Source organism: Anopheles merus, chromosome 2L (genome assembly GCF_017562075.2).
Source record: "Anopheles merus strain MAF chromosome 2L, AmerM5.1, whole genome shotgun sequence".
Lineage (NCBI taxonomy): Eukaryota > Metazoa > Arthropoda > Insecta > Diptera > Culicidae > Anopheles > Anopheles merus.
In genome coordinates this window covers 746561-757787 of record NC_054083.1, presented here as the reverse complement: position 1 = coordinate 757787, position 11227 = coordinate 746561, and the positions used below count along the sequence as shown (strand labels likewise).

The following is an 11227-nucleotide window of genomic DNA, read 5'->3' as shown; positions in this document are numbered from 1 at the left end:
TTGACAGCTAGGTGGAAGAAGAATCGACGAAGAAAACTGACAGTTAGTTTTCCGCGTTTGGCGAACGCTTCAAGTTCTCGAAGGAAAATTTCCATTTTAAATCACGGGCTGTGTTCTAATAAACTAAAATATTCACCCAAATTGATCTCCACCAAACATTGACCATGCAAAACGTAAACAATCCATCAATACATATACAAGCGGAAAACCATCTTTCAAAATCGGAGCCCTAGGGGGGGATCGCCAAAAGCGCTATAACTACACCTCATTTTACATTCAACCTTGCACATATTCCAATTACGGATAATCCGAAAGCCACGGATTACCGAATGTCACACAACTATCTTCCAGTTATACAGTCTGTTCGCGAGATACGCAGACTCAGGCCAGACTGCCTAAAAACACCGATTAAGCACCATAAAGAAAAAAGTAGCAGATGTAATATAACGCATTGTATTGCTTCTTTTTTCGATCGATCTTTTCGGACCACCCGCCAGCGCAGGGAAATTCAAACGGAAATGCTGTAACCGTAGCAACCCAAGTGCCACAAATCCACTAAACGACCACTAAACGGCTTCTAAACGACTCAAGTTCTCTACCTAAACGGAATATAGAAAGACTTCGTTTAGCAGACGCCAAACGACTCATGCATTCTAAAAATAGCAAAAAAGCTGGTGGCGCTATCTGTTGGTGGGATACCCCAACCAGTTGAGCTTCATCGCTTGGAGGAGAGCTTTCTCATTTCCTCTGTACTGTTGTATGGTTTCGCATTGAAGTTATGCATCGCTAGAACTAGAACGGCGATACGATTGTTTAAATACTAAACTCCAACGGAAACCACCAGCACTGAAGCAAGTGAGATTTGAGCAATGGTCATTGGTGTTGATACCCACGTATCTAACCACACGACCATTTATATAGATTTTTGCTCAGAAAGTTAGAAGGCTATATAGGTCATAATAAAATGCAACTTGTCGAAATACATTGCAAGAAAAGGATAGCAATATAATGATGAGTTGTAATACGCCATCTATTGATCAAACCAATGAAGCTGTGGAGCTTTCATTTTTTTTCTATGGATATTCAATTTTCCAGTCGTTTAAGCTTAATCTGTGGCGCTTGGGAATAGACGATGGGCAATCTCAGATTGCGCATATATTTATATGTCAAACGGATCGGTTTGATTTATTTAGCTGTCAAAAGAAATTTATATATCTCAGACATATAATCTTGAACATTTATTCGCAATTTTGGCGCAATCCGAAATTGTATGGAAATGACGTTTATAGCTCAGGGTCAATTCACGTAGCTGATGTATTTTGATAAAACGAATATATGCGCAATCTGAGATTGCGCATCGTATATTAATACGGTAAGTTTGCATTCTTGAAAATGTTTACAGGCGGTCCCCGAGATACACGGTACCTCTTATACGCGGTTTTCCAAATTTGACAGTTCTTTGAACAAATTGTACTGATTTGACACATCCATTGTGAAATACCAAATAATTTCTGTATCGATCGAATGTAAATTACCATTTCAAAAGATTTAAAACTGTTCAATACAGTAGAAACATATCAAATATTTAATTAAGTGGCTAAAACCAACACCTACTTGCCAAATTACATGAAGATAAGTAATATTTTGGCTGAAAATTAAGAGATTCGACTTACGCGGAAATTCGAGATACGCGGTATTTTGCGGCCGTTTTCGGTCCTCATTAACCGTGTATCTTGGGGACCGTCTGTATTTGGAAACAATAATAGCGGGTGGCCAAGGATCTGACAAAATGTTGAAAAAATTTTCAACTTTGTCAAAATTGCTTGTCAACTGCAAAAATGAGCTTTTCTCGTGGCCGCACAAAAAATAAACACAAGACCGACAAAAAGCTCCAACATCTGAATATCATCGATATTTTGTTTAAGAAGTACTAAATAGATGTATAAATCAATTCGAATCATGCATTTTAGCATTTATATCATAGCAATGGGTCACAACTGCGCCAAATAGCTGTTTGTCTACGCTTTTTTGCGAACGTCAAGTTTTTTCACTTTTTGTAAACTCTTCTCAATTTAATTTCATGGCTGCTCCAGGTCAAGGTGAATTTAAAAATATCAGGTGGTGGACTCTAGTGCATTTTGACAATTCGTCATTTGACGTAAGGTCCCCAGGATTCAAACTTTGTTTACATTCATTAAATTTGTTCATATACTTTATCCACCCCATTTTCTCGTTTAAATATTCTTAGAAAATTATATTTTGAACTTTGCGAGTTCTTATTTAACATTCAAACAAAGATTTAAGTGTGGTATTTTGTGTTATTTCGTGAATTTATTTTATAATTCATTGTTTTTTCGACATTTTTGATGATAAAAACTAAGAAACTATTATATTTTGCAATTTTCAAATTAATACCTCATTATCTACAAGCCGCCGGTCTCATGGTACAGTCGTCAACTCGTACGACTTAACAACATGCCCGTCATGGGTTCAAGCCCTAAATAGACCGTGCCGCCATACGTAGGACTGATTATCCTGCTATGGGGGGAAAATCACTAAGTCACTGAAAGCCAACCCCACACAAGTGGTACAGGCAGGCCTTGACCGGCATCGGTTGTTGAGCCAAAGAAGAAGAAGAAGAATCTACAAGCCGCATGGACAATGTACGAGAGATCAGAAGTGTGAGTCATCCCTACCCGCAAATTTCCGTTAAATGCCTTCTAATCGCCTTGTAATCGCCGGCGAATTGAAGGCGATCAGCAGTGCATTTAGCAGTAATTAAATGCCTTTGAAATATGTCAATGAAAAATTTCGCTTTTAATTTGAAATTTGAAATTGCAACTGTCAAAAGAAAACCTTACAAGCGTCTTCAGCACTGCACTGTTGTAGTGTTCCCAGATATGAGCGTGAGATTCGATAGCACGATTTACGTGTTATGTTCTCTTGCGTTAAGCTCTGAGCTATTTCACTTTATTAAAGATGGTCTACATTATTCGGTTGTTAAATACCAACTCATTGAAAGGTAATAATATATCAAACTCATTTCGATAACTAAAATAAAAGGAAAAATGAGATACATATTTCTCCCATCCTGATAATGAACGGTGAACATAGTGTAATTATTATGTTTTTTAAAAAGGTATTATTTTAATTTCGCTTCACATAAATTTTGTTTCAAGTAATTATAGTAAGAAAAAATTAATTTAAAAAGAAATAAACGCAGAAAAAAGATCATAAAAATCTGGATTTGAACACACGCTTTCTCGGTTCGGAACCAAAAGCGTGGTCACTGCTCTATTTGGCAGTTACATTGGAATGGGTGCAAATTCAGTATATAAACAAGCTAAGATGGCGGCAAGTTATCTGTTCTCGTTGAATCAAAAAGTTGAAAGATTTCGAAGAGATCCCGTTTCAGCCGTGAAAGTTTCGGTTGAAATCTTTATTCGCCTTCTAAGGCGACTAAGGCCTTAAATGCCTTCTGAATGCCTTCAAAGCCGTTTAATGCTGGTAGGGTAACGACCACCCAAAGGCCTTTAACCACCACCTGATATTTTTAATCCACCTTGGCTCCAGGTCACAAAATTTTGACAAAAGCAAGGACCGTAAAGATATCAGGTCAAGTTATAAGCCCGTTTTGACAGCTAGGTGGAAGAAGAATCGACGAAGAAAACTGACAGTTAGTTTTCCGCGTTTGGCGAACGCTTCAAGTTCTCGAAGGAAAATTTCCATTTTAAATCACGGGCTGTGTTCTAATAAACTAAAATATTCACCCAAATTGATCTCCACCAAACATTGACCATGCAAAACGTAAACAATCCATCAATACATATACAAGCGGAAAACCATCTTTCAAAATCGGAGCCCTAGGGGGGGATCGCCAAAAGCGCTATAACTACACCTCATTTTACATTCAACCTTGCACAAAATCAGGATCGACGGCAGTTGTCAAATGTGATGTGTTGTGGGCAGCCGTGCCGACCCCTGGACTTGCCGTGGTAGTTGTGCTACCACTGGTCAATGTCCAGGGGACGACAGTGTGCGTGTACGCACACTAAGCGCGGGTCGTTTAGGGTGTGTGGTGCGCTCGGACAAGCAAGTGTTGCGTGCAGCCGGTCGAGCAGGGCTCCCGGCAGGGCACGGTACGGCTGGCGGGCGGCCGTGTATTTTAATGTGTATTATGCTTGTCAGTATTATTTATTTTGTGTGCTGTTATTTTGTTTGCAATAAAATACCTGATGCAAGCCAAAGACACAACACGATGAATGTTGCTGATTTACGGGTATGATAAATGAATTGTTTTCGTTTAATAAATATTTGTATAGCACTAAAAACTTATATTTGGCATCCACACTTTATAAATCAGCATTTTCTATGTTATATTGTGGCTGCTGCTTGTAAACAAATATCGGCGGCTGTTGTCAAACTGAATCTCAAAATGGCAACATGCCAAACGCTAAGAAGAACCTCCTCTATATTCCACATTGGTCGTCGTGTGGGTGAAAAACTACGTATCTCAATCGAATCCCCTCCTGTCATTCGTTCGTCCAATATGGCCTTCCCGCTAAACCTATAAGCCCACCAGTATTTTCCTCCGTCTAATAAGGAGTAATAAGTTTCCAGCTACGTTCGAATCCCGTGCCGTTTGCATCGAATCGCAAACCGCCTGCTTCGAATCGCATGTCACTACTTTTACGCATTGTAACGAACTTTTAGCTACTTTTCGTCCGTTCTCGAAAACGGAAATCGTTCTACATTACTTGAGCTCGTTCCTAAATTGTCCTTGGTACGAACAGTTTCACTCATGTTGCGAGAACATTCTGGTTGTAAAAGAAATACACCTGTTTCCAGCTACGTTAGAATCGCAAACCGCCTGCTTTGAATCACATGCCACTACGATCGAATGCGTGCATCCACGGATGAATCGCGTGCCAGTACGGTTGAATCGCGTTCCACTACGGTCGAATCATATGCCACTACGATCGAATCGTGTGTCGCTACCATTGGATTTCTGAAAGCAAGAGCATAGTTAACTGTTTGTTTACGTTTGAAAGCTAATTCGTTCTTCGATGATGGTATTTCGTCTGTAAAATACTAAAAATTATTAGTATTACGGAATTATTCTCTGATTATAGGTAAACCCTACGAATATTGATTCTTAACATGGATTTTACCATCTACAACGAACACCGAATATTAGTAAAAGACAATGATTTTACCATCAACAAGGGACCACAATTTTCGATCGTAGTGCCTCAATTCGATGCAGGCGGTTTGCGATTCGATGCAAATGGCACGATATTCGAACGTAGATGGAAACAGGCGTATAAATCGATTTGTTTCATGTTTATTTGTTGTAGGAGCATTTTCTGACTTGTTTGCATGTCAAAAACGGATAAAACATAATTTCAATTAATTTTTTTTTACTAAATAGTTAGTCCTTGCTACGGGGGGCGGGCTAATCTAGTCTAGAGCTCAAGACGGCCATCTTGTTGAGTTGTACGAATTGATGACTGTACCCGATCAAATAGACATACAGCGACAACGTCGCGCGCGACATACAGTAGCTCTATTTTGCAAACAGAGCTACTCGTCTCGCGCGACATTTTTGATTCATCTGAAATAATCGAATTATATAGTTTGTTTACAAGCTAGATTAATGCCAAACGCAAAAAATTAGATTTGAACACATTTTAACCTATTTTTGTGTGTTTTCAAACATAAAAAAAATTTGGTTAACTGAGTCAACTGAGCTACTTTGGTCTACACCGGGTTGAAATTTTGAGCTACTTTTTGTTACGCGCGACTTTTTCGCTCTATGTCTATTTGAACGGTACCATGGGACCGCCCCATTTAGACTATCATTGTGCATTACTAGCTAATTTAGAGCTTTCGATATGGACTCTTAATGCTGCCAAACGTTTTTCGATTTCTGTATCAAAATCATGCGCATTGCTGGGTCTATTGTCTACGGGAGGTACTAGAGCAGGCGTTGAAAAATTATGTTTGTCAATATTGCTTTCAGTTAGCTTCATATCTATAAGATTTCCTAATTCCAGTTCAAGTTCCAATTCATCAATATCATCAATAGGAACAGCACTGATCATTGAAAGCATTTCGTTATGTTGTTCTAAAACATACTTCATATCAGTCAATGTGTTATCTAATTCTTCAATTGTGATTCCTGATGTATTCAATACGTTTTTCAATGCATCGGTGCCTAATTGATATGCTTTGATTACATTTTTATCGGACTGGCAATTATGAATTTTTTGAAGAATTCCTTGAAGCGTATCTAACGCAGTAATTTTGAGTTGCATACTTTTTTCTAGAATATGTTTTTTTTTTAATACAATTTTAGCCATTTGTTTCTGACCGTTTTGAATATGCTGACGAACTTTCTCCATTGTTTGACTTATATCATGCTCGATGGAGGTAATATCTTCCACCAGTCGATTCTCTCTCTGCTCTATCTCGTATATGGATTTTTCAATATTTGTAATAGGTTGAGCAATTCCATCAATAGATGCAAATTTTATAAGAAAAGTTTTAGTATCGTCAATGATTACAATTTTTGTCGTCAATCGTTTTTCCTTTTCAAGGAAAATAATCGGTGGATCGACTCCATTGCGAGTTATGTTTGACGATTGGAACAATATAATAAGGAAATCCTCATATTTCATTGTTTTGTTTTGAAGGTTGTGTGTTGCAACAACATTTTCAATTATATTGATGTGTTCCTAAAATAAATCATGTTAAGGTAATATTAAAATTGATGTTTTTTTTTTATATTGATATATGGTATACTCACTACTGCAATAGATTTGACGATAAAACTATCAGATTCATTGAAAGTTACAAAGCCTGTAATAGCTCGAACAGTTTCATAACTCCATACTAATGGGGTTTTTATGAGCTGTCCTACTGTCCACAAATTGAAACCGTAAACTCCAGTTTTCTCATGATCTTTAAGCAGGATGTCACTACATAGTTCTCTTTTTGACAACATATCATAAAATACGGTATTTAAGCAATGTGGAACAGTGCCTTTGCGGCGAAAGCGTTCTTTCAATATCGCTACAGATACCACGCTGGACCCAGATTCACGGCATGATGATAAAATCAAATCTTTCCAGAATTTCATTTTTGAATCATAACTCGCGATATTTAGTTGTCTTGGTCGAAATTCCGCTAGTAAAATACCCATTCGTCTATCATCGGACCAACATTCAGGAAAAAATGAATAGTCCAAAGGTGTCGTTTTCTCTTGTTTAGATTTGTGTTGCATATTCATATTATTTTGTTCAAGAGTTTAATTCAGAAGTGCACCTTGACAGTGCTCGACGTTCTGTATATTTCTTTGGAAGCAACAAGCATCTATATTATACTATGAAACACGAAAAGAAATAAGGAAAAATTAGAACATTAAAAAACTTTCCGATGCATTAACTGCTCACAATGGCTCGAGAAAAGTCGCAGTACCAAGGTATATATCCAATAGTTCACAACAAAATTATCTATAGTTTACGATAGACCAACAATGCGAATGCTGTTGCTCAACAACATTCCATACTAACTAGGTGTGTTTATTTAGGTGTATTGATAGCGCGTTTTCCGGGCGCCATCATTGAGAATTGCTAAGGTCTAGCTACACGACCCGAAAACTCGAGGCGAAAACTAAAAAATATGAAATCTTAGCCTTCCCGATTATTCGTGCTCGAAAATGTCAATTCCTAATTGATATTTTTGAGCACGAATAACCGGAAATTCGAGCAAATTCCCTTCAACTGGAGCCATATACTGCCCATAAACTGCACCAGTTTAAGGGAATTTGGAAAAGATAAAAAAAATCAGCTCTGATGCAACTTTTTCGTTGCTTTCTTCTAGATTCGCTCGGAAATGATGTTTCCTATCGTTATAGTTGGTCATGTACCCATTTTATACCTAAATAATATCGATTTTTTATTTAAAAAAACGTTACACAAAATTTTGCTTTTGTTTTGCATACAAAATCAAAGCTACGAATGTAAAATGAGCTCTACGACATCGTGCATCGATAGAAGAAAGTCTAATTTACGAACTCACCAAATCTTAGCGCATTCAATACACTTGATCACACACAAGTTTACAATTTTAGGCGTATCGAGTACTAATCGAGCAGATATGGAAAAACAATTTCGAGCAAATGTCACTTGGTGAGGAACGGGGTTGTGGGTGTTGGTTTTGCGAGGATTATTTTCGTTCAAAGTTTTTGGTTCCTTCGTGCAGTTCGGCAGGTGTTTATTCGATCTCTGATGGCTTTGAATTGAAATTGCTAGGAAGTGTGTTTTTTTTGGTTATTTTTTAGTTATAGTGGAAAATAATTATCACTTTATATCATTTTAAGGTTTTCGGATAAGTGATAATAGCTATACAGGCTATCCGCAAAAATTGCATATCTCGAATTTCCACGTAAGTCGACCCAAATAGCCAGCTCGAACTCTATAGCTGATTTAGGGCTGTTTAACGAAAAATCGTTCCGATGTCGTACTTTGTGGGTGATTAAGAGATAGACGGTACTTTGCGGAACTATGGAGCTTTTTAACAGGCACATGGTACTTTTTGAAACTTTGCGGCTGATTAGCCCTATGTGTAGGGTTCATGGTGGAACTTGAAGGCTTGTTAAGAAAGCGTACCGAACTTGGTAGAACTTTATAGCTTTTAAATGCATGACATCGGTACGAAATGGCTCTTGTCAAAGTGTCAAAGACGGACGCCGGCAATAATCTCATTGCTGCTGCACAAGTTAGATTCGTTAATTGAATGAATGAATATTGAGTGAAGTGATTGTGAATTATCAGTAAATTGTGTAAACTTTTGTGTAATTCATCAATACAAAATATTTAAAAATATACATATGTGTTTAAACGAAACAAATCTTGTTGTTTATTTCATCGATGACGCTTGCTTGAAAATAAAACACAAAGAAAAATAATCCCTGGCATCGTGGCATAAGGAACCTGCTTAGGCGCTGTTTGAAAGACCCACATAGAACTTTGATGCTGTTTATCTACTGCAAAAGGCAAATTAGAGCAGCGATTTTTGGCGTGCCAAAATGAGCTGCTTAAGCAATTCTGGCTATTTGGGGAATCTCTTGATTTCCAGCTAAAATATCACTAATTTTCGAGCAATTTTGCAAGTAAAGGGGGTTTTAGTCACTTTATGAATTATTTGATATGATTCTGACTGAATATAACAGTTTTAAACCTTTTAAAATTGTTTTTTCTTCTTCTTCTTCTTCTTTTGGCTCAACAACCGTTGCCGGTCAAGGCCTGCCTGTACCACACTACTTGTGGGGTTGGCTTTCAGTGACTTATTGATCCCCTCTGTTGTATCGCTTACACTTTTACTCTTTATTTCCTTTATTCGTACAATTACATTTATTTGCTCACACTACCAGCAACGTCCGTATTCCATCAAGGTTCGTAGGAGAGAGCCTCGAACTCCCATCTCCTTGCACCCACGTACCTACGATCGAGCCCCGAGCGGCACTCACTACTTCGTCTCCAGGGGTCGGCAACCTATCTTGTCGTATACAACATCTCTCCCACTAATACCGGCGGCTTGGCTCATTCCACCTTACATTGAACGACTCGCGTTTTGTTCCTTATTCATTGTTGATTTATACACACACATTCACGATATAACAATTAATATCTCCTGGGTGACCCGCACCATGAACTATTTCATCAAATTTATCTAATTACATCACTTTTTTTTTGCTGTAACAATTGTACAATTGGCTAACCGAAGCCTTCTCTACTTCTTCTTCTGTTTTTTTTGTATGGTAAATATTTTCCTTCATTGATGATATTATCGAATATCAGCAGCAGTATCCACCATCTTCCTCACAGGCTCGCCATTTAATATCACATTCACGTGACCTTTGCCTTTACCGTTTACCATATACACTGTTTCAATTATAATCATTATAATTATCCTCTTCATATTGCATCCTGGATTTCCTATAGCGCTCTGCAGAGTTGCAGAATCCTTCCTTGTGACCATATCTGCTACATTCGTTACATCGGTAACTTTTATAATGGCACTTTCGGGCATAATGCTCCTCACCACAAAGCCAACATTTCGGTGCTGCTCTATTAGAATATCCTTCCTGTCTTTCCTCATGGCTCTCCCTCCCTCGCTTTGGACCTGGTCTCTCAAATTTCCCGTCATTCACGACGTTTACCTCCTTGCTCTCACTCTCAATCATCTCAGTGTCTTTTTTCAGTGTTACCATCTTTTGGCACATCTCTACTAACTGCGTTAGTGTGGTTACTTCACTATCCTCTATCCTACTCAGCAACCGCAACCTGATATCAGCGTTTCTGTCGTCCTTTAACCCACACACAAACAGAAAACACTTCAACTGTTCCTCTGTAAGCCCTGCGAGCTCTGCTTCCACTACACTCTTATTAACACGGCAACCGAACGTCACGTAATCCTCCAGTCCACTTTTTTGTAACTGCAAACACTTAAATCGCTTGCTGACCTCTGACTCACGAGAGCCAAACAGCGATTTTAACGTACTTACAGTTTCCGTAAAATTGAAATCTTTCGGCTTACGCGGCAGTACACAGCTCGTGTACCGCTCATGTTCTGCTTGCCCCAGCTTCCTCAGCAGCAGCCGCACCTTCGCGTCATCCTCTAGCTTACTTGCATCCTTCTCGAACAGATCCTCATAACGCGAGAACCATCCGGCGAACGTCGTACTCTCCGGATCGAAGTGAAAATCTTTCACCTGGCCCGCCAGCACATCGCTAAGCTGCTCTGACCCATTCACGGGCTGCTTAAGTTGCGCTGTCTGCCAAATCTCGCCTATCAGCTTTTCCTGCTGCTTCATGAACGTCTGTTGCTGCTCCAGCATCATCATGTGCTGTTGGCGAAACAGCTCGTGAATCCAGCCGGGGCCAGATTCCGTTGGATCGACGCTTCCCGTGTCACCGCGATGGCCGCTGTGCGATGGCCGCTCCTCATCACCGTTGCTCGTCTGCTGGTTAGCTTCTCCGTTGCTATTCATAGCGCGATCACTGCCTATTGCACGGGTGGTTTCTAATAATCCTCGTCGCCAGTTGTTGTATCGCTTACACTTTTACTCTTTATTTCCTTTATTCGTACAATTACATTTATTTGCTCACACTACCAGCAACGTCCGTACTCCATCAAGGTTCGTAGGAGAGAGCCTCGAACT

General features: G+C 39.0%; 1 protein-coding gene across 2 annotated transcripts; it reads right to left on the bottom strand.

Moving 5' to 3' along the window:
• Positions 1–5328: 5328 nt before the first annotated feature.
• On the bottom strand, positions 5329–7625 carry LOC121592020 (charged multivesicular body protein 7). Of its 2 annotated transcripts, none has more exons than XM_041913223.1 (3): positions 7455–7625; positions 6809–7384; positions 5329–6737 (listed from the first exon to the last, which is right to left on the bottom strand). In XM_041913223.1, exons 2-3 carry the CDS (start codon positions 7289–7291, stop codon positions 5859–5861), a joined length of 1362 nt encoding a protein of 453 aa, XP_041769157.1. In that variant the 5' UTR covers positions 7292–7384; positions 7455–7625; the 3' UTR covers positions 5329–5858. The 2 variants fall into 2 exon arrangements, with proteins under 2 accessions (XP_041769157.1, XP_041769158.1); XM_041913224.1 differs by having other exon boundaries at positions 7480–7625.
• Positions 7626–11227: the final 3602 nt, after the last annotated feature.

Bases quoted from the DNA above. Each gene is read 5' to 3' on its own strand.
- LOC121592020 (XM_041913223.1), bottom strand. From the start codon at position 7,291: ATGAATATGCAACACAAATCTAAACAAGAGAAAACGACACCTTTGGAC. The intron at 6,738-6,808 runs GTGAGTATACCA...GATTTATTTTAG, and splicing joins TCGTCAAATCTATTGCAGTA to GAACACATCAATATAATTGA.